This window comes from Onychomys torridus, chromosome 15, assembly GCF_903995425.1.
Source record: "Onychomys torridus chromosome 15, mOncTor1.1, whole genome shotgun sequence".
In the NCBI taxonomy this organism is placed as follows: Eukaryota; Metazoa; Chordata; class Mammalia; order Rodentia; family Cricetidae; genus Onychomys; species Onychomys torridus.
In genome coordinates this window covers 13,669,469-13,694,445 of record NC_050457.1, presented here as the reverse complement: position 1 = coordinate 13,694,445, position 24,977 = coordinate 13,669,469, and the positions used below count along the sequence as shown (strand labels likewise).

The window sequence follows — 24,977 nt, the reverse complement described above, 5'->3', positions numbered from 1 at the left end:
TGAGCCACCACACCCTGGCCTCTATGCTTAACTAGTGGCTAGCTCCACCATCTTGATCTCCAGGCAAGCTTTATTTGCCAGAACACAAACAAAATGTCACACAACAGTCATTTAGTATTATTATTGTAAGCAAATCATAATCTTTAAATTAAAAGGTAATTCCTTTGTAGTTTTCCCAGAAATTCTGGTTTTCTTTTTGCTATTACCAATTGGATATTTAACCGTAAGTTTTAACTAATACCAATACTAGATATTTCTTCAGTAGTACCTTATATATGAATCATTCCAATAGTTGTAATACATATATATCCATTTATTTTAATGATACATGGGTTAAAAATTGTAATATTCCAATAGTTGTAATATATATATATATATCCATTTATTTTAATGATACATGGGTTAAAAATTGTAATATGTGACATGTCCCCTTACTCTGAGCAGAGTAAGATAAACTTAGGCTTTTGTAAACAGATGGTGAGGCATATCTAAGAGCAGATATAGTGCTGTCTTTTCTGATAGGAAGTGAGAGACATTATTTTTAGGTACTCGTTGATTCATATTATAAATGCAATAGGAAACTAGGGGTGACCGGTTTTATGTTGACTGTATTGTATGTGGTAAGTGAGTGCAGTTTCTGTCTCATACATTTTTCACCTCAGAAGAAAGTATGTTGAGAACTGGACTGTTCAAATGTTCAGTCTCAACGGTACTCTGAAGCTGAACGTGTTTTCCTTTTATTTCTTTTTCTTTTAGTTTAGACTTGGTTCCTTCAACCTAGACGAAGTTCCAAACTCAACTGAAGTCATTAGAGAACTCATTTGTTACTGCCTGGATACCATTGCAGAAAAACAAGCCAGAAATGAGTACCTGCAGAAAGAAAATGAAAGGCTCCTGAGAGACTGGAACGATGTTCAAGGCCGGTATGTACACAGTGTGCTTGCACCAGGAAAACACTGAGCTCTTTCATTCCTGTAGACATACGCTAATGATATATAAATTTACAACATATGTAGAACAGGCATTTTCTAAAATCCCTTCCTAATTATTCCTTTACTCCATTTTATTCAACCACATTATGAGTGGCTGTTTTGTACAGCAGCAGCTTATTAACCATTTCAGCTTCCTTGTTGCTTGGTAGAATCAAGACAATAGAAGAAGAAGTAACCGCAGATCAGGTGTCCCAGCCCATTACTGTATCATTAGTAAAAACATTAGTTCCAGGATGGTGCCTGCTGAAAGAATATGTGCTTAGTGTGCACGTGGCTTATAGAGTCGCCAGCACTTGCAAAGACTAGCGGTATTTATAAGGGAAAGGTCCCTGTAGCTTAATTTATAGCATTAATAATCAACAAAAGGAGATGTGACATATAAATAAATACAGTTGACTTTAGGTTTGGAATTAGTGAATAATAACTACTTCAAATGATGTGTGTTTTGGCTCCACTAGAGACATTTCCCCAACTGAAAGTTCATGCTATAATCATTTTTAAAAGATGAAGTAATTGTGGCTACTGAATAAGACATTAAAAAGTCTTTCATTTTCCTGGATTTGTCTCTTGTTTTTTTTTAATGATGAATAAGAATGACATATTTGTGTTCAATTATTATGTTTTTCATATAAATCATAATACATTCTCACCGGTAAAATAATTTATATTACTCTGTTACACAAAAGGTGTTTGAACTATGTCATGAACACTTATACATTCACAGAAACAAATGTGATATGTATATGTTTGTGTGTATAGCAGTGCTTGGAGTAATCACATAATGTACATACTTAATGCTGTTACAAATTGTGCTTTGTAGTAGATTGTAAAAATCTCTCATTCAAGGTAAAGGTAACATGCATAATGTGCATCCCATTTAAAAGTACTTGTGAACTTTTAGAGCAACTATTGTGATTGCTATATGTGTACATTTATAGCACATCCTTGCTATAAGTCGTTGGAGAAGTACATATTAAAGAGTTTGGTAGTTATCCACATATGTATATGAGAATAAGAGTACCTAGAAGATATTTTTAACAGTTAATAAAATCAGTTATGGTAGCCACTATAAAATTAAATAACTAATACCCAGTTATCTTTAACTTTCACATTTTATATTAAGGGAATACTTGTATACTCTTTTAGATCAAAATTATTTTTATATCCAGATATATAAACTAAATATATTTATTATTTTATAATATATATTATATTGTATTTATAAAATTATTTAGTTTATATATTAGGAAACTATATAGAAAATTAATTCTTCTCTTAGACTTTTTTTTTTTCATTTAATATGACTCTGTATCAAGTATCTGTGCTATAAAGCATTATTTGGAATAATATATATAGTCTGATTATATTTTTATATTTTGTATATGAAATAAATCAAATTAAAGGAGATGAACTGTGGTTTGATAAGCTACAGTTTTTTTATATTTAAAATTCAAACTATCCTCAGTGACAGGAAATTCGATCCATAAGTTGCCCACAGAAATTCAGACTGGGTCTCCACTCTTACACCAGTTGCTTCACAGTGTCTGCTGCTAATAACTGAAGAAGGCCATCTCATTGGACTCTGCTCCACTTGCTTGAGCTGTACAGCAGGGGGAATGAAGATGAGCCTGGGGACAGCAGCCTGTGCAGTGCAAGCTTGATTTGTTTTCTGAGCTTTTGCATGCTGGCAACAAGGCATTTCCTGTCACCTGTCTTATAGGATTGCTCCTGTTATCTTTTCTGCTTTCATTACTGGGTCTGATTCTTCTATGTGGCCTAACAATGCGTTGCCAGTGGATGAACCTACCAATTGAGAGAAAGGAATCCCCTTTAGAGAATTCCAGGGTCTTGTTTTTATATCTTCTTTGAGATTAGTGATTTTACATATTTCCCAAATTTGCTTTTCTTCCTTTTGAGGAGACAATGTGATGACTCTGAAGCTCTCTCCATAGGGTGGTCTTGTCACAGCAGTAGTTCCTCCAGGTTTTCTTCCTACCAGCTTAGAATCCTGGAAAGTGAGCAGAGCATTGAGCCCACTGGCTGCCCTGTGACATGAGTATCAACTAAGACGTGTCTTTCAAGAGGTTAGAAATAGAACATAAATGTACTGAGTCCAGAAACTGGGGACATAGATTAGAGACTCATCAGAAACTGGGCCCTGTTAGGAATCCCTGTCACAGTTCACTCATCAACATAGCCTCTGATTGTGATTTGTCTATTTATGGTCTGATCATTTCTTCCCACCCCACCGTATCTGTAATGCAGATAAAGGAAAGAAACTGGTAGCTGGTAGCAAGAAGGGCACACACAGGGCTGCAGAAATTCTTTCAGAAACTATGGTAGATGCATCTCAAATCTGTTGGAATTGAGTAGGAAATAATATGAGCAAACTCGATAATGTTATTGTATACTTAAAAATCCCAAACAGTTTATGCTGTATTTCAGGAGGTTTGTTTACTACCAAATTTTTAACAAAACATGTTTATATTTACATTTTAAAGTGAAATTAAATGATAATAGAATATATTCTCAATTGTGGATGTATTTTTAATTGAAATATATATCAGTATGTTGTGATCAAAAGCAAATATGAATTTCTTTTGCTTCAGGATGGTAGGAATAAACAAGACTTGAAAGAAGAGTAAGGAATTACAAGATGGATAGAAAGTATGAACTTTAATGCATAGGCCTTAACATCTTCTTGCTATTGCTCTTTAATTATCATTCAACAATTGTGCTCTTTGCTCACCTTTGAGCAAGTTTCATTACAGGGTTAGTTTTGGATACTTTAAATAACAGGAAAATTTTAGGAATCCTGAGGTTATTAGCTGTATTTATTTACTGGATTTCTTACTTAATTTCAAACAATAAATCTCAAGTTCCATGTTACTGAATAGGTCTTTTGTTTGCAGGCAGACCTCAGTTTAGGAACTCTCTGGCTTTTGTGTGAGTTATAGTTATTAAACCCATAATAGGTGGCAGTCTTTGTGAACTGAGTGGACTGAATTAGCAAGCCTTGAAAGTGCTCTCTCTTTGTCCTTGTGCCTTCAAGGTAGAATCACATTATCTATAGATGAATTCAGTCTGATTTTTATATTTTTGCTTGTGAGCCTAGCCTTTAATGGCTGAGCCATCTCTCCAGCCCCAGTCTGATTTTTAAAGACCTTGGGTGATATCTTTATGTCTCCATGGCAGCCCATTAGCTTGTTTAAGAACAGTTACAGGAAACCTTCCTTCAGAGAGCCCGAGAGACAGTGTGGCCATCCTCTTCCTGGCCTGGGGCCTACTCCCTCTGTGGTATTGCTCTCTTCTCCAGTTCTCAAGCTTCTTGAGCGATTCTGTGCTGCTCAGATTCTCTTTTATTTTACAGCCTTGAGCTGGAGTGACCTGGGTAGAACTCACTGTTACTACAATGGTCACTATACGTTTTCTGTACTGTTTACTCACGTGCATGTGCCTCCCATTTGTTCTGGACTGCCAGTCTCTTACTGTATTTGGAATATTTTTGTGTGAAGTTTCCTTGATTTGCTCTCTGTCTTTTTGTTTGCATACTGTTCTTAGATTGTTTTGCTACTCAGAAATATTTTCTTTTGAAGCATCAATACTTTTTATATTTAGTATATTTATTATTTAATTGTCACTTTTCTTTTTTATTATTATATTTGTGTTTTAATTTTACACAACAGCCATGGGTTCCCCTGTCCTCCCCCTACTCGCCCCTACCCCGACCTTTCCCCCATCCCCTCCCCTCCATTCCCATCTCCTCTAGTGCCAAGACTCCCCTGGGGATTCATTTAAACCTGGTGGATTCAGTACAGGCAGGTCCAGTCCCCTCCTTACAGGCTGAGCAAAGTGTCCCTGTGTAAGCACAAGGTTCCAAACAGCCAGCTCATGCACTAAGGACAGGTCTGGGTCACACTGCCTGGATGCCTTCCAAACAGTTCAAGCTATTCTGTTGTCTCACTTATCCAGCTGGGCCTGATCCAGCTGGGGGCTCCACAGCCTTTGGTTCATAATTCATGTGCTTCCATTTGTTTAGCTATTTGTCCCTGTGCTTTTTCCAATCTTGGTCTCAACAATTCATGCTCTTACACTCCCTGCTCTTTCTTGACAATTGGACACCTGGAGCTTCACCTGGGGCCTGGCCAAGGATCTCTGCATCCACTTACATCAGTTATTGGATAAGAGTTCCAGCTCGACTGGTAGGGTGTTTGGCCATCTGATCACCAGACTAGGTCAGATCAGGCTTTCTCTCGACCATTGCCAGCAGTCTACAGAGGATGTATCATTGTAGATTTAAGGAGACCTCTCCAGCACTCTGCCTATTCCTGTTCTCATGTGGTCATCATTAATCATGGTCTGTTATTCTTTGTTCTCCCTTTCTGTTCTTGATCCAGCTGGCATCTCCTCCCTTAAGCTTTCTTTCCCTCAAACCTTGCCCTTCATTACTGGGGTTACTCTAACTAAGCCTGTGAAGGACCTATATGACAAGAACTTTAAGTCCCTGAAAAAAAGAAATTGAAGAAAATGGCAGAAAATGGAAAGACCTCCTATGCTCATGGATAGGCAGGATTAACATAGTAAAAATGGCGATCTTACCAAAAGCAATCTACAGATTCAACGCAATCCCCATCAAATTACCAACACAATTCTTCACAGATCTGGAAAGAATAATACTCAACTTCATATGGAAAAACAAAAAACCCAGGATAGCCAAAAGAATCCTATACAATAAAACAACCTCTGGAGGCATCACAATCCCCGACCTCAAGCTCTACTATAGAGCTACAGTAATAAAAACAGCTTGGTACTAGGATAAAAACCGACATGTGGACCAATGGAATCGAATTGAAGACCCTGACATTAACCTGCACACCTATGAACATATAATTTTTGACAAAGAAGCCAAAAATGTACAATGGAAAAAAGAAAGCATCTTCAACAAATGGTGCTGGCATAACTGGATGTCAATGTGTAGAAGGCTGCAAATAGATCCATATCTGTCACCATGCACAAAACGTAAGTCCAAGTGGATCAAAGACCTCAACATAAATCCAGTTACTCTGAACCTGATAGAAGAGAAAGTAGGAAGTACTCTTGAACGCATTGGCACTGGAGATCACTTTCTAAATATAACACCAATAGCACAGACACTGAGAGAAACAATCAATCAATGGGACCTGTTGAAACTGAGAAGCTTTTGTAGAGCAAAGGACATGGTCAACAAGACAAAGCGACAGCCTACAGAATGGGAAAAGGTCTTCACCAACCCCGCATCTGACAGAGGGCTGATATCCATAATATTTAAAGAACTCAAGAAATTAGACATCAAAATGCCCAACAGTCCAATTAAGAAATGGGCTATAGAACTAAACAGATTTCTCAACAGAGGAAGTTCAAATGGCTGAAAGACATTTAAGGAATTGCTCAACATCCCTAATTATCTGGGAAATGCAAAACAAAATGACTCTGGTATACCACCTTACACATGTCAGAATGGCTAAGATCAAAAACACAGAAGACAGCTTATGCTGGAGAGGATTTGGAGCAAGGGGAACTCTCCTCCACTGCTGGTGGGAATGCAAGCTTATACAGCCACTTTGGAAATCAATATGGCACTTCCTTAGAAAACTGGGAATCCATCTCCCCCAAGACCCAGCTGTAGCACTCTTGGGCATATACCCAAGGAATGCTCAATCATACCACAAGGGCATTTGCTCAGCTATGTTCATATCAGCATTATTTGTAATAACCAGGAGCTGGAAACAATCTAGATGCCCTTCAACTGAAGAACGGATGAAGAAAATACGGTATATATACACAATGGAGTACTATTCAGCAGAGAAAAACAATGACATCATGAGGTTTGCAGGCAAATGGATGGATCTAGAAAAAATCATCCTGAGTGAGGTAACCCAGACTCAGAAGGACAAACATGGTATGTACTCACTCATAGGAGGATACTAGATGTAAAACAAAGATGACTAGAGTGCTACACAACTCCAGGGAGACTACTTAGAAAACGGGACCCTAGGAAAGACCCAGGGATCACCCAATGACAGAGAAATGGATGAGATCTACATGAACAACCTGGACAACAGTGGGAGTATTTGTTACTTTTCAAAATTACTGTATTCTGGTCTAACTTCCCAAGTCCCTGATTACTGAGGTTAATGATGAAGCTTAGTATTATTGATCTATGTCATGGTCAGTTTTGGAAGGACAAATGTCATTAATCCTTTTCTTCTTGGTGATACTTATGGTGTCATTCATTTGAGCCTGGCCTTAGAAAAGATCCTTGGACTAGTTGTATCCTGCTTCAGTGGTCTGTGGGTTTGTTTTATTGTCCATAGGTTGCAGTGAGTCCCATGTCTCTCCTGGATCAATAGTCTCACCTAGTAATTCTTGCTCAATTTTTCACCAAGTAATATGTAAGGCATAGCAAATTATAATGTTACCGAAGATTGGTTTTAAAGATAATATAAGCCATAAGCTATGCATGTCTTAATTCCTAAATACTGGGGGAAAAAAGAGTACTATTCTCTGAATCTGTTGAGAAAGTAATAACTGAGAGTAAATTTGTGTGCTATGATTTTTGATAATAATATGCTGTACTGTACAACTCAACTTTTTCTGGGAGGTGTTGTCCTGTTTGATGACCAGTTGATTGCAATAAAGGCGTAAAAGCAGGGAAGGTTAACCTACATAATTCACAACTTTTTTCCCTGTAACAGAAATGATGTGACATTTCCCAGTATAGTTGTGGTTATTCAAGTTAGTACTACTTCTGTGAAAATTATATAAATTTCATTTTGATACCTTTTCAGATTTTTATGTGTTATGGAAATGATAGTTTTCATAAAGTTGTGGGAATTACCTTGATAGTTTTGATATATGTGCATAATCTTTAAGTCAAGAACTTCAGAAAGGTTTATGTGAAGATTAAATGTGGAATTAAATCTAATAGATTCTGAATTTGTTGCTATTTTTAAATTTTTCTGTAAAAATTGTGATATGCATGAAATTTATTATATTGTTTATATTTATGTTTATTTGTCTAAAGTGTTTTATTATTATATATACTGAGTTTGTTTAGGTATATATATGTATATACATATATATGTTCTATTCATATTTGTATTTCTTATGGTATTACATTAGAAAATATAATATAAAAATAAGAGAATGTTCACATAACAGTTTGCATCTGAAATTGTACATAAAATAACATACCTCTGCATAATATGAACAATGAATGCTAGCTATATCTTTGGAAATTTGAAAGACTGAGGGAAGGAGCCATTCCTAAGAGGAGCAACAGACCACTGGTGTCTCTTGCATCTATCCAGTGAGGCAAAACAAGTCCATCAAGCCACCTTCTGCCAGTGTGAAGGGCCTAAAGGTGTGTTGAAAAACACAGGTACACTCTTGAGGACATGTAAAAATCATCAATCGAGCTGGGAAAAAACCTGTCCCATTGAACTTACTTTATCTCATTAATGTGCACTCTCTGCTAGGCACTGAGAGTAAAGCACTGGGTAGAATAAACATGGTCAGTGGTCTCCTGGAATGACAACCTCAGAAAATTCATGCAAAAAGAATCTGCACTAAATAGTTCCAGGATAGCATTGTTAGATTATCCTTTTCATCTTAGAATATATTCTCTGTAATATTTTTTTTAATTTACTGGTAGTTAATGTTTATTCTTGATATTTTGATACTAATCCTTTATGATATTAATAACCTAAAATTCTTTTTTTTTCCCTGGATCTCACTCTGCAGACCAGGCTAGCCTTGAACTCACAAAGATCTACCTGCCTCTCTCTCCCAAGTACTGGGATTAAAGGTGTGCGCCACCACCGCCCAGCTCCTAGGGGGAAGGACAGGGGAAACCATGGCTGATGTATAAAATTTAAAACACATAATAATAAAGAAAAAAAAGAAAGAAAAGAAATAGGCATTGAGCAAATTTAAAGCCATGGTATTGATACAGGTAGAAATAAGGCATATTTGATAAAATAACATAATATAAATGGTTCAGATGCCAAATGAATGTATTTCTAGATAGTGTCAAAAGAATATTCTCTGTAATTTTAAATAGGTGGGTTGTGGGACACATTAAAGGCCTATCTGAAAAGTATCCCATTTTGACAATTTCATTTCTAAGACTTTTATTGTAAGATATGTATATATGTACATATTCGATTGTTGGGACACATGGAATACATGTCAAGCCCCTTTAGAAACATATACAATAAGCAGTGTTGTAAAGATAAAAACAGGCAGAGCTTGACTATATTTAAAAAAATATTTTCAGTGAACTAACTTTTGTTTAAATTTGTATAATAGGAATTTATTCAAGACATGTACGTACATACCAGGTGTATACAACTTTTACTGGTTTGCCTTCTCTATATATCTTGGCGTATTAAGACAAATTAAATCCTTTGACAATTAAAGCATTCCATGAAGAATGAGAAATACCAGAGAATTGTATCCTTTTTTCTTACATATCTGAAACTGAAGATATATACTTCTTGACAAATTAATTATTTCTGTATTATCTTATCTGAAATATCGAGTGGTATAATTGAGTTCATTACATATGTGTTTCTATTTTTGTTTGGGTGTGTGCAAGCATATGTGGGTTATAAAGATACAAATTGATAAATTATGTTCTTGTGGAACAAGTCATAGTCAGAAGACTGACAACAAATTGGCTGTATTGCTTTAATATAAAATATGCTAATGGCTGCTATTACAATAATATTAATGTACTAAGGAAGCCATACATTTGCTTGTTTGAAATTCTCATGAAAATATTTTGTAAATAAAATATATGTGGATAAATTATTATGTTTGAGAATTTAGTTTATAAAGCTTTATTTCTATCCATTTTCATTATTCTTTGTTTTAGAACATAAATTTCAAATATTAATAACTAATTTGTTCACTCCTTTCCTTAGAACATTTAAGTCTTTGAAATCATGTATAAAAATAACCTTAGTTATTTTTATCTTCAAGTTTTCTTGAAATCATGAGAATGAGATTGAATAATATTAATGATATAAAATCTATATGACTTACAATTCGTTCACTTGTTTGATTTTTTTTTTTTTTAGATTTGAGAAATGTGTGAGTGCCAAAGAAGCCTTGGAGGCTGATCTTTATCAGAGATTTGTCTTGGTGCTGAATGAGAAGAAAACAAAGATCCGAAGCTTGCATAAGTTGTTAAATGAAATCCAGCAGCTGGAACAGAACAGGAAACCTGAAAGGTATATCCTTATTGCTCCCCAACACCGGGTGTAAATCTAAGGAGAATGTCTTTACAAGCTGATAGCAAGGTAGATGCCAACTTTTAGTAATATGGGTTTTTGTTTTTGTTTGTTTGTTTGGTTTTTGTAGTCTGAGTTTAGAAATTCTAGCACAGACAGTGCATTCTTCACAGAATTTCTCCATGACATCCATAGTCTCATTTAAAGTACAACAAACAATCATAACCTACAAAGTTGGCATGGGGTTTGTGGTGGTTTTAAAACGCCCCCCAAAGGGAGTGGCATCATTAGGAGATGTGGCTTTGTTGGAGTAGGTGTAGTTTTGTTGGAGGAAGTGTGTCACTGTGTTCAAGCCATGCCAGGTGAGACAAGCCACTTGCCATTGCTTCTGATCAAGATGTAAACAGCATTATGCCTGCAGACCTCTGTGTTCTCCACCATGATGATAATGCACTGAACCTGTGAAACTGTAAACAAGCCACCCCAATGAAATGTTTTCCTTATAAGAGTTGCTGTGGTCATAGTGTCTCTTCACAGCAATAAAAACCCTAACTAAAACAGGGTTTAATTGGTTTAATTCTTAGACATTAGAAACAAAGAAATATATCAGTTAAAAAAAAAAACCTTGCACCTCCTCCAAGGCCGCAAGTTGGTTACACATCTGTAATCTTTACATCTAAGCAATGTTAACTTTATATCCAGCTAATGAATGCTAAATTTCATGGGGCATTCATGTTGTCTGATCAAAGTATGTTATTTTATTCTATCATTATCATGTTTTTTTTTTCTTTCTGAAACTATCTGTATACTTCATTCCTAAGGAAAAAAATCATAGATTACAAGTGGCTAGTATAAGTTTGGACAAATTTAAGTGTTTTTAGTCATTAACTTACTTAGATTAGATTCAGTTGCCTTGAATCTGAAATGAAGCATAGGTTTTCAAATACCATAGTATAAAGAAGGGAACGGGTAATTTTAGCCTTTCCTAATTCAGGTCCTGGTCTGGCATTGAGGGCTATCTACATATGGTATTGAACAATCATATAAGCTCTATTCTTCATTTTTGTGACAATTTAATGAAATGTAGAATTGCTTTCAGATTTTTACAGTGCTGAGCACTGGCCCACAGAGATTAAAAGAAGAAAATGTGATAAGGTAATTAAGTAATTAATAGTGAACATTAAACAACCATTTACAATTAAAATAAAACCTCTTTCTTTTATGGACTTACCTTGATTTTATCTAAATCACATAATCCTCTCTATTTCTGTCTGAGCAGAACCTTCTTTCCAGGAATTTTTTTTTTTTTTTGTATTTACTTACAGGTAATGTAAATAGTTAGCCATGGATGAACTGATGATTTCCAGTTCTGCCTTTCTCTGTTTCCAGGGAAACTACTTGTTCTGAAAAACCAACTGACCAAGATGGAATTTATGATGGAAGTACTGATGAAGAAAGCAGAACTTCTGAGCTGGCTGCGGGTGAGAGGGCCATCCTTACCTTGTCTAAGATGCCACTTGGTCTTTCTACTATAAATAGTAACCAAAGTAAAAAAAAAATTATAAAAGATTGTCTGTAAAACTGATCAAATATTTTTAGCCTAGAACTTTCAGAGTATAACATTAAAGTTAATGTTTACCCTAGACGGTAGCAGTTAGCCACAGCCAGGCAAGGCAAGTGTACATCCATACACTAGGGCTGTGTTTTCACTGTTAAAGGAGGATGCATGCATGAGAAGGGAAGACGTCATCTTGTTCAGTATCACCAGCGCAGAACTGGATCCTTTCGTCTCTGAGATCTTATGGTGCTAGGGCTCTGGATGGAGCTGGGTAAAGTTAAAGTCTTCCTTTCTCCCATTTTGTAGAAAGGATTAAAATGGATGGAGATAAAAAAAAAATGTCTAGTTGGGCATTTTTCAGGCGTTTTTTATCTTCATGGTCTTTTCCTTGTATATTATGGTTTCAGATTTTGTGATTTCATTTCTGTTTTTGTGTGTGTCTGTACAGGTGTGTTTCTGCACTTCTTCGTTTTCTTTTTGTTGTTGTTCTGGTTTGTTCATTTGCCTGTTTGTCTATCAGAGAGAGAATAAAGAATAAAGGCTCTAGTTGAATGGATGGACAGATAGGGAGGATCTGAGAGGAGACTGAGGAGGGAAAACATGCTCAGAATATATTGCATAAAAATTATTTTCAATTTAAAAAGTCTAAAAAGGACAGAAACAAGGAGGAAGGCATCTTGGTTTTCAATTTATAATAAGCCTTATTCAGTCCTGTAAATCACAGTCCCAGCAGGTACTTAATCCTGTGAGTTATTTTGTAGTTATATAGATTTGGGGGGCAGTAGAAGTAGGAACTCATGGAACAGTAACAAAGTTTTGTCCTAAACCCAATATAAATCCATCTTTAGATAAGATGTATATTTTAAAATATAATCTTTTATTCTTTGAAACGTTCATGTATCCATACAATGTGTTTTGATGGTATTGAGCCTCTGCTCCTTCTCTGAACTGTTATAGATTCACTCACTACTCCTCCCCCAAATCAATGTCTTCTGTTTGGTTGGTTTTTATCAACCTACCAAGTCCAATTTGTGGTATGTATACACACACACACGCACACGCACACGTACACACACATACACACATACACACACACACGTGTATATTTTTTTATGGATGTGGGACTACCCACTGGTTCCTGGTCAACTTACTCGAAGCCATACACTTGAGGAAAACTGACTCCTAGAAGCCATTGTCCGCAGCTCTTTATCTAGGAGTGGGGTTCTCCACACGGGAGTATTGGCTGGCCTGCTTTTACTTAGCAGTTCCAGCTGCTGTGAGCTTGTGAGTACAGTGCTTCTGTAATCAAGGAGACACTGTTCTGCTCCAGTCCTTCCCAACCCCTGGCTCTTAAAATCCATTGGTTTCCTTTTTTTTTTTTTTTTTTTAGTGATGCCTGAGCCTTTAAGGAAGGGGCTGTGATAGGTCCCACATGTGACTAGGTCACGCACAGACACTTTTTCTCTGCACTTAGACCAGTTGTGGGAACCTTGATATAACATGTCAGTGATATGGATGGAATAAGGTAAGATAGGAGTTAAGGGAATCACAGATGAGACCACAGACATAAAGAAGCCTAGATTTCAAAAGAAAAGGAGATAGACTGGACAGAGAAGTAAAGAAAGGGAGAAGAAAAATATGTTTGTATACTGATAGGAGCTAAAGAGCTTGTGAATAGGTTTGTCTAGGACATGGAAGGTTTGCACAGTGATGGTTTGTAGGGAAAATGAGTGAACAAATCTCTAGAAAAGTGGAGATTAAGGGAGGGTTATTAAACTAGCTGATTGATAAATCAGATTTTATTTAGTTCACATCATAACACAAATGCACTTTCAAACATGAGAGTTTTTATCATTTAAAGGAAATAGTTCCTTTACACTTTCCCTACTTAAATAATTTTTATCTGATTTAATCAAAATGTAATGACTTAATTTTCCTCCTTCCCTTTCTTCTCTCTATGCCTTTCCATGTCCCTCTAACATCTTCATGCTGCCCTCCCTTTCAAATGGATAGCCTTGTTCCCCAGTTAGTTTTGCATCTGTCTATGTATTATATATATTTATATATATGCACAAATATATAAATACAACCTTCTGAGTTTGTTTTTGTTATACATATATAGTTTTAAATCTATTTCAGTAGTAATTAAAATTCAAAAAAGAAAATCTATGTTCTTTCCATCTTTAACTTTTCAGAATTTTTAATAATTGCAGTGGACTTTGATTTTGTTCTTAAATCTAAATAGCATATCTCACCCACACATATAGAGGCTAAAAATTATTGATGAGAAATATATCATTTAATTTGTATACATGAGATTAGTGACTTTTATGTCTTAAACCTATTCTTAGTAAAGCTTGAGTATAATTGTACTATTTTAAATTTGGTAACATTTCTCTTTTATCTTGTTTATTTCGTATTTTTCTTTCATTTTATGTGTCATTTATATAGATCCCACTTAACTATATATTTAATATGTAAGCCTCTGGTTTGGGGAGGGTTCTTGTTTTTTTTTGGGGGGGGGGCTTGGGGTTTTTGAGACTGGGTTTCTGTGTAGCTTTGGAGCCTGTCCTGGAACTCACTCTGTAGCCCAGGCTGGCCTGGAACTCACAGAGATCCACCTGCCTCTGCCTCCCAAGTGCTGGGATTACAGGCGTTCCCCACCACCGCCCAGCCTGCCTCTGGTTATTTTTTATTTTATTTTATTTTTTTTGAGACAGGGTTTCTCTGTGTAGCTTTGTAGCCTTTCCTAGAACTCACTCTGTAGCCCAATCTGGCCTCACGGAGATCCGCCTGCCTCTGCCTCCCGAGTGCTGAGATTAAAGGCCTGTGCCACCACTGCCTAGCTATTTTTTTAATTATTTGGTCGTAATAAAAATGAAGCACAGATCTGAAACTGTTGATGTTGAACCACAAACTTGATTCCACAGATCAAAGAGGAATCCTTCTATGTTAGCTAACAGATGGGCTTCTGAGATTACCAGCTTCTGCAATGAGGTGTTCTGCAGCATGTAATACAGCTTATCCCATGGGGCATGCCATAGTGATTTCACTGCAGGTCTCATGTTCCCTGGGTTATGACTGAGAGTGAGTCTGAACTGACTCTTCTTGAACTTCTGCTAGCATTTTAGTGACGAACCAAGCTTCCCTGCAATGTAAGTAAACACATGGCTCTGTTGTCAATACTTCTGTTTCAGTTATACCTGCCTTCCCTCCAGTAAAACAAGTGGGAAAGGAGTCAGGGAGGATTACTAGATTTACTCTGTCTTTCAGAAAGCCATTTCTAAAAGTGTGGATGTGTAATTTGGTAGTAATTTTTTTGTGTGACTTTTGTTTTTAGTTACTAAAATTCCTATAGTCCTCATGAGTTGTTTACAGGATTGCCCTGGTCCTTTGCAATGACTAAAGTTCACTGAGGTGCTGATCTTTCACTGATTCAACCATATTTATTTCAAGAGCAAGATGTATTTAATTCTTTTTTTTTTTTTTAAAGGTAGAGTATCTATATAGTTTTGGCTGTCCTAGAACTCACTATGTAGAGCAGGCTGACCTCAAATTCACAGAAATCCTCTCCCTCTGCTTCCTTAGTGCTGAGATTAAAGGTGTGTGTCAACATACCCTACAAGACCAGTTTACTTTTATGAATTTATCCAGAAGTAGGATCTGGATATAGTAGTTTGAAAGAAATGTGTGTGCATTAGTTTTATGGATAAAAAAATAATTTTCTTACCCAGAGTTTAAAATTTTCTTTGTCATTAGGGCTGATGTCATTAAACATTAAAGACTAACTCCTGAGAAGTAGTCTAGTCTCATAAACTGTATCATGCTTATATAGCATGAAATTATATAGCATAAAAATTTCTTGAAAAGCTGGAGATAGAACTCAGTGGTAGAGTGTGTTCCAGCATATATAAGGCCTGGACTTCAATTCCCAACATCACATAAAATAAATGGATTTTAATGGTCTTGGGAACAGCTTATTACCTAAGAGATTTCCAAGTGTCTCAGCTAGGGTTTCTATTTTTATAAACTTTTATAAAGGAAAACATTTAATTGGGGTGATTACATTTTCAGAGGTTTATTCCATTATCATTGTGGCAGGACATGGCAGCATACAGGCAAACATGGTGCTGGCTACCTTTTTATCAAAAAAGCAACAGGAAGTTGTCTAAGACACTGGGTGTGGCTTGGACATATATGAGACCTCAAAGACCACCCCTACAGTGACACACTTCCTCCAAAAAGGCCACACAGACTCCAGCAAAGGCCATCTTAATAGTGCTACTCCTTATAAGCTTATGGGAGCCAATTACGTTGAAGCTACCACACCAAGTATCCCTAAATATAATAGGTAATGCAATTCATGTTTTTCTATAGCAAAGTTTACTTCCCAAGATGTTGATGTCCAGAATTTTGAGACAGCTTAAAACAGCATTAATGACTTCATTAAAATTATTACTGCATGCTGTAACCCTAAGGTTGGTAGAGTTTTTGTTTTGTTTTAGATTAAGGTCATAACAGCTAAAATAGCTGAAATCACTACAGTAAAGCCTTGGATTACAGAGACAACTGGGCCACATTCATTCCTATATAACTGATTCTAATGTCTCATAGATTTAAGAATTTTCTAGGTATTCTTCGTTCCCCCTGCCTCAAATTGTTTTTTTGTTTTGTTTTGGTTTGGTTTTCAATTAGAACCTGAATGGTTATTATAAATACTGTGAACCATCTTTCTCTATAGGAAACTGTGTTTTTATATCCGAAATGAGAAAACTTCTTAGTTTATTTTAATGAATAATAAAATCTTACAAAGCAATAGTCAAGTTATAAGTGCCCAAGTATCAGATATATTGTAATGACCATTTTTTTCATTCTGAACTCTTTTAATATTAATTCAGAACTGTATTGGCACTGGAACAGTAGAGCTATATATCATAATAAATTGAATTATATATGAACACTCTAAGAATTTTAACCAGTTCAAAGCATTTCAGGTCTTAGTATGGCTTAAAAAGCAAACAAATATTTGCTAGAAAGCCAGATTAATTTCATAGAGATTGAATTTTTCTTTTGAAACATTTCGATCATATGTTTGATCACTGTTAATTAGCCATCATGTAAAGAAGTATGTATAAGATTATTTAGTTTTAATAAACAGTATATTTGAATAATCATTTTACTCATGGAAATAGGCATTTTTCTTACCATTGCATAATATTTGAATTAGCCTTACTGAAAGATCAAATATAAAAATACTTCTCTACTATGTTTTGCCTTTCTTTCAGTGCAGATTAAAATGCACAAATATTAAAAACAAGTAAAGAAGCTTTCTGTCCATTTCTCTGCATAATTATTTGCTCAAGATTTAGCCCATTAGTTTAATTAATCCTGCTTTTTCGCCAACAGGAAGGTCCCTGTATAATTTCTGTCAGTCATTTGGGTCTCTACTTAGTTGCTAGGCTTCCTGGAAGGAAGTGTGGTTATAAAATAGCCTTTTTGAAAATAAATGAATGGCCATGCCAAACAGTGGATGAATACTGATACATTTGCTTTTAAAAATAGAGCAGAATCTAAAATTTCTAAGTATCAAAGGGCTTGTTGGTTTGAACAGTGAATCTCCACTCACACAGGGTAGAGCAATGTGTACTGCCAAAGAGATTACCCAGAATCCTAACCTTGGAATCATAAATATGCTCTTAATCTTATCCAGCATCCTTATCATAGATATATTTATTTAAGACTTCTAAATGGAAAGCCCAGTTTATCAAAACCTATCTCTGTGCTGAGAAGACAATTTGGGTTGTTTCATAGCAGGAGTGGGGTTTTAATGTAAGTATTACTGCCAGGAACTGCCTCATACATATTATTTCAGAGAGAATTGAGTCCTAGGAAGGTCAGTACATTACCCTTGGCCACATTGAAGAGTTTTTATAATTGCCTTCTAAAACAATAAATTAGCTACATTTGTAACATATGGTTGGAATATAAAACACTTAGGATTTCCTAACATTGAAAACCAAGCCATTGACAGGAGGGTATTGAGGACACTCAGTTCCTAGAGGGATCCTGTGTGTAGGTATTTGCTTGAGAGACTGTCTCCATCATAAGTAGAACAAGTCTGACTCCATGCAGCTTGCAGAAAAACCATAGATGGACATATTTCTAATGACATCCTTGCTCTGCTTGGTAATTTCTTCATATTTTTAAATATATTTTAATATATGTGCACTGTGTTTACATCACTTTTGCACTTCTTTCAGCCAGATTCCTGTCCTTTTTTTACAATTACTGTCATTGTACCTATATGTATGTTTGTTCATACTGTGATGTATAAAATATATATAAATGAATGAATATATAAATATAATCTTGTGAGCCTATTTATTGTTGTTTACCTTGATTTTTAGAGATGACTACTTGGTATTGTCAATTAAGAGTCTGTGTCCCCCGTTTTGGGGAGGGGATTGGCTGGCCCTCTCTAGCATCCATTAATTGTCTGTAGGTCTTCATCTAGAAGCCAAGAGAGACAACCATGAACCCTTACCGCCAGTGAGATTTCCCTGTCAACATTGGCATGGCAACTGGTGTTGTAATTCATGTCTTGTTAAGCAGACATACTGTTTTGGCGCCATGGGTACAGCTTCCTGTCATATGTAGACTACACAATCTGCTAACAAATGGGCTTGTTCCTTGGCCCTCACAGTCTTTCTGCCCTGCTTCCATGATGTTCTCTGAGCCTTAGATATGAGATCGTGTTATAGGTGTATGACTTCCTGGACAAGTATTTTCACTTTTTGTGTGTCCCTGAAGAAACACAGAAATTGTGTTTGAATTGTCTCTGACTATAGATAGTAAAAACTGCTGGCATCTCCTTTCTTTACAAAACAAGAACCAATCAGAAATTGATGAAACAAACAAACAAACAAACAGAACCATGTCAGAACACCCATGACCTTCAAAGCAGGCAGGAACACAAGACCTGCTTAGACTTGAAGGCTAACACAGTGTGGATAGTAACTGGCCGTGGGTTGTATTTTTATCCTGGACTGCCATTCTTGCTCTATGCCCCTTTTGTGAACTTGGTGTGGGGATTCTCATGGGACCTGGTAGACCAGAAGGATTGGCACTAATTTGCTTGGGACCAAAAAGGCTCAATTGATCTTCCCAGAGGTTGAGGTCCACATCTGGTGGCATTTCTTGCTGGAAGTAATGATCTTGGCAGTGGCAAAGAAAAGAGTTTTCCACAAAAGCAGACATGCAGAGAGACAGGAAACCAGGATCCATACCCAGTCGCAGAGAGTGAGCAAAGAGGGAATAGAAGCTTCAGATTTTCCCCAGATGTGGAATATAGTAGAAAAAGACTACAAAGCACAGTTCAAATATGTGAAGAAAACATGCTTAAAGAATTAAAAGCAAGCATGATAATATGTTAACATGGAAAGATTCTTAACAAGGAGTTTGAAGTTATTACTTAACAGGTACAGAATGGGAATTTTCCTTGAGAGTAGTTCAACAGGTGCCTCATGACAGCAGAAGGAGAATCAGTGGACTTGAGGTTGATGAATAGAGTGTGTAATCTACAAGAACCAAGAATAAAAAATACCAAAAAAAAATACAAAAAAAAAAAAAAAGATTCTCAGAGGCTGGGGGATATCCTCCAGTGTGCTGATAAAAGTCCAATAAATGCATGAAGAGAAAAACATGAAAGCTAGGAAAATGCTTGAAGAAATAATGGGCAAGTCATATCAAAAATAGTAAGTATTCACAATGTCTAAAGCCTAAGTAAGTGTAAGTCCAGAGATGCTTATTGAGACTTACACTCATAGCCTGAAAGCCAGGGGCAGAGAGCAGGAGACTATCCTGATAGCCACTGCCCCTCCAGTGCCTGTGACCTGCACAGGGCCTCCGGTGTGTTAGCTTTTCATCTGAAGCATGGTACAGATAGAGGTCAGAGGAAAAATGAATGGCATTAATGCAGTTCTGAAAGTAAAGAGAAAAATGTGAATCCATAATTTTATATTCAGTAAAGTATCTTTCCAAATGAAGAGAAAGTAAAACCATACTTATTTTCAGTTTCTTAGGCTTAACCCACACTTACACCCACTTACACACATGCATATGTATACCACACACTAGGATCCACATGAGAGCAAACACATGGTTCTTATCGTTCTGAGTCATGCTTATTATAATCCTTTCCAGCTCCACCCACTTTGTGTACATTATAAAATTTCATTTTTATAGTTGAGTAAAATTACTGTGTGTATATAACATTAAACTAAAGATGAGAACAAGACAGGGATGTTCAGACATTGCAGAACAGTACAAAAGAAACCCCATACAGGAAAGAAGCAAGCATGGGCAGGAAGAAGAGTGAGGGAAGGAAGGCTGAGGAAAAGGAGAACCTACTAGAAAAAGTTATCTGAAAATGCTGTCACTGTACCTGATGTTGTGTATGCCAATTTTAAATTAAATAGTATAAAATGAGACAGTCATCGGCAAACTACCTTATCAGGATCACTAAGAGAAACCCTTCAGGCTAAGATGAAATGGCTACAAGTTTTAGTAGGAATTACAGAAAGAAATTAAATCACCAAAGCATGAAATAAATGAAATAATAAATACTATAGTATCAAGAGAATATAATATTTAATCACTTGATGTCCTTAACTTAAGATTGGACAATGAAGTTAATGTAACACTGTGAGTGAGCTTAAAACAGAGATACAACAAAGAGCAATAACAGAGTAAACCTGCCATAGAACTACATAGAACAGTGATTCCATAGATTACCAGCAGCCTAGAGTACATCAACAGATGAAAGTGTACAGCTTGTAATTTCAAATATTTCCACAAAGAAATTTCTGGGCACTGGTGGCATCCTAGTAGTTTCAAGGTTTAGCTATTTAAATAAGTTGTAACAATCTCTGAAAATTTGTTTCAGAAAATAGAGAGGTTAATACTTCCAAATCGTTCTGTGAGGCTGATATCAGCATAATGTAAAATAGAAGAAATTTTTACAAATAATAGAAGAAATTATAGAGTAATATCTTTCATAACCAATGATACAGAAACTCTAATCAAAATATTAGCAAACTGAAAGCAGAAACAGTAAATATATATCCTGCACAACTTATTTACTTATTTTTATCTTTCTGATGACAAAAGAGTTTGCATCTTAAAATTCATCATCAATTGACCTTACATTGCTAATACACTAATGCACACACAAAAATGAGAGTTCAGTGTACAACCCGCCCCTCCAAAAAAAAAAAAAAAGCACCTGGACTTTTCCATACACGTTACCGGAACATTCAACAAAATTGGAATTTAAAGAGGCTTCCTCAGCTTGATGAGAGTATTTGTCAGAAGCTTACAACTTTATTATAGGGGAGCTCCTGGCTAATACCACTCCAATATCTGGAAAAAGAGGATGTCTGTTTTCATCACCTCATCACATCTGTCAACTTCGTATTGCAAATTCCAGTCAGAATAGTTACTTGAGAGAATAAATACAAGACACCCCGACAGGCTAATAGTGAGAACTATCACTTTATTGACCTGATGCTATCAGCCAAGAAACTGAATTAAAGTAGAGCCAGTCAATGAATAAACCTGGTGTCAGTGTGTGATAACAATGCATAAAACTTAACTGGTTTTTCAATAAATTTTCAATGAGCGAACCAAAAGAAAGCAAGAAAATAGAGAGAAGCCTCAAGAAGAATAGGGCTGGGAATACATCCCTACTGAGGAGCATTTTCTTGGCATGAGGAATGTCCTTGATCTAATCCCAGCTCTGTAAAGATAGTGATAATAATAAGTTCTGAAGACTTAAGTTAAGGAACAAACAAAAAATCAAGAGCATGTATACTGAAAACCACAAAACATGAAAAAAGGAAATGAATAAGTGGGAAAGCATCTGAATTTATTGACTGGAAATTTTTATTTTGCTTAGTTAAAGTCAGCCCATTATATCAGATTTTAGTTTCCACACATCCATAACAAAAAGCACAGCTGGTATTTTGGCAGAAATTGGCATGCCCATCTTAAAATTTAAACTAAATGGAATAATTAAAATATTCCTAAAAACAAGAACCAGAACTTTAAGAGTTACTACACAGATGGAGAAATTAAGACATTGTAATTTTAGCATATGGATGGCCATTACATAAATTGAACAGAATTGTCGCAGGACAGACTGTCATGGTTCTGTTCAACTGATCCTTAGCAAAGTTACCACGACAACAGAGAAAGGGTAGTTTGATGTTTTGTTTGTTGTTGTTGTTGTTTTTGTTTTTTCTATTTTAGTTGGACATGTGTTATCTGTTTGAAAAACAAATTAACTTAAATATTTGTTCAACATGTTTCCAAAACTAGCTCAAGTAGATCATAGGCCTAAATGAAGAAAAATCTTAGTTCATATCTATGATATCAAAAGTAAAATACACTGGGCAGTGGTGGCACACGCCTCAATCCCAGCACTCAGGAGGTAGAGCAGGCAGATCTCTGTGAGTTCAAGACCAGCCTGGTCTACAGAGTGAAGTCAAGGACAGGGACCAAAACTACACAGAGAAACCCATACTAGACAGAAATGGACTGTATTTTATCATAACACCTTTGTAGCTCATAAGGACACCATTAAGTAAATGCTATAATTTAGGAGAAAGCATTTGCAAGTCCTGTATCTGACAAGGGACTTGTTTCCTAAATAAAGAACACTGTAACTAAATAAAAAGGAAAGAAGCAACCTAATTAATGTTAACAAAAGATTTGAATTGGCAGTTCATTGAAGATGATATAATACTCACTAATTGCTAATAACCAAATGGAAATCTGTCCAACAATATTAGTCATTAGGGAAATACAAATTTCCCAAAATAAAATGCAATACTGCTTCACAGAGATACAGATCAAATCAAGTACTGGGAGAGATGTAGAGGAAATTGACCTGTTACGCTCTGCTCATGAGAAGGGAAAATGTTCCAAACACTTTAGGAAAGCATCTTGCAGTGTCTGTTTTTCTTTTAAACATTTATTTCATGTGTGTGAATGTCTGCCTGTGTGTATGAGTGTGTATGTACTGCATGCATGAAGAGCCCATTGAGCACAAAGTAAGTGAGTACGAGTACAACCCTAGGACTATAACCAAGGGTGCTTGTGAGCTGCATAGTGGGTGCTGGGAACGAAACTTTGGTTCTCGCCTAAGCAGTAAGTGCTCTGGACCATTCAGTCATGTCTCCAGCCCCAGGTTTAGCATGTTTTGTTCTTTGGTTTTGGCTTATCCTGATTTTTTTTTCTTTTAATAGAGAAAAATTTATGCTCCAGTATTTTTATGAATCAGAAACATAGACATGGGCTGCCTGCATCTTAGTCATGAGGCACAGGGCAAAACTCAAGTTGCTGACTGAGCTCTACTTGAATCTGGACCGTGGAATCTTCAGTGATTATTGGCAGAGTCCGATCTGTGATTGTCTGGAGTCAAGAGCAGTTATTGGATGATAAATATCTTGTCATTAGGCACATTACAGGACTATCAATTCAGGAGGATTTGTAGATGGACTTTGTTGTTATCACTTCATTCATAGAAACCGTATGTTCTTATTTCTCTTTTCACACATCCTCTTACCTCCCCCCATCCAAATCAGTGTCCCCATCCCATCCCAACAAGGCCCAGAACCGTAACTTTGGGGTTTGTTTCATTCTGTGACTCATTCAATTTAACCTTGCCATCTGTGTGACTATTAGACTGACAGTGTCTGTCTGATTTGGGTGTGATCATTAGTGGCTGTATAACTGAAGCAAGGATCCCCCACCCCCTCTGAAATCCGTCTGGAGCTAGTAGTTCAGCAGTGAGTAGCAAGGCCTCAGGAGCCTTGCCTTTATCCATGTCTGACTGTTGAGATGGCTCATTTTCACACAGATCCAGTGCATGGCGCCACAAGTACTGAGTGTTCCTCACTCAGAGGCTGTGTCTGCATTGGAAGATGGCCTTTTTCAGCCTTTCTCCCTGTTTTCTAGCTCTGATATTGTGTACCATTTCAAACTCAAAAGATCTATGAACACCTCTCAGTGAATGTTAGTGTTAGAAAAACAACTGTGTGAGAAACACTGTCCCTGATGACTTCAACTTCCTGAGTACTAGCGTGCAAATAAGGAAGTCTCTAAATAAGATGAGTATTTCCCAAGGGCAGAGTTGCTGTATTTCTATGATAAGAAGATGTGTACTGAATATGAGAGGAGGATCTTAAGATAATAGATACCTTTTCAAAGTATAGAATGAAAATATTAAACTTCAGAATACACAAAGACCTTTAGGAATTTAGAGGGAAGTTAAATATATTGCTTTGCCATTATAATAAGAAGAATGCACTGGAATTGGCTTAAGACAAATGTTAGTTGATATAATGAATAGACATGAATTGTAGAAACACTACACAAATTCTCTTTTATTAATATCAGATTGATTACTAATTTGTAATTCTGAAGTTTTTAGAGGATAAGTCTTTATTTTGGATTATGTGTAAAATAATGCATGTATCTGCATATATTGTTTAGCTACAACTGCTAACTGTATCAAGCTGGTTGTTGAAAAATAGAAATATATTTGCTTACGTTTATGGGGGCCATAGATCTATCTAAAGGCAAGAGATTTGCAGAGTAGTTCTTCCTGAGGGCTCTAAAAGTAGGATCTGCTCCAGGCCTTCCTGATGGCCTGACCTATAGGCTACTATGATCTCCGTGTGTCAGCAAGCACATCATCTTCCTACCTCTGTCTCTATCAAAGCCAACTTTACAACAATACCAGCCATGTTGAAGTATGACCCACAATATTGTTATCTTTATAAATACCATGTCTTAAGTTTACATTCTTATGTACAGACTTTAGAACTCTTAAATGCTTTTGCTTTCTTTTACGTTTAATTGTGTATGTGTATACACAAACCCCTTATCCCTAGTCTCTTTATATGGAAGTTAGAGGAAGATAACGTATTTCTCTTTTTGCAAAATATGGGTGTCTGGAATTGAACTCAGTTATACAGGCTAGGTAACAAGTGCTTTTTCTCACTGAGCCTCTTTCTGCATTGTCAATTGTTTGTTTTTGTTTTGTGTGTGTGTGTTTTTATAGAGGAATGATAAGAGTTACAATTCAAC

General features: G+C 36.2%; 1 protein-coding gene across 4 annotated transcripts in view; it reads left to right on the top strand.

The window, feature by feature from the left end:
- Positions 1-24,977, top strand: part of Xrcc4 (X-ray repair cross complementing 4) — a 258,828-nt gene that overhangs the window by 120,402 nt on the left and 113,449 nt on the right. For all 4 annotated transcript variants that reach the window (XM_036207307.1, XM_036207308.1, XM_036207306.1 and 1 more), the window contains 3 exons: positions 757-923; positions 10,115-10,267; positions 11,657-11,748. In XM_036207307.1, coding sequence (XP_036063200.1) covers positions 757-923; positions 10,115-10,267; positions 11,657-11,748 — 412 coding nt within the window. The remainder of the gene's footprint in view (positions 1-756; positions 924-10,114; positions 10,268-11,656; positions 11,749-24,977) is intronic.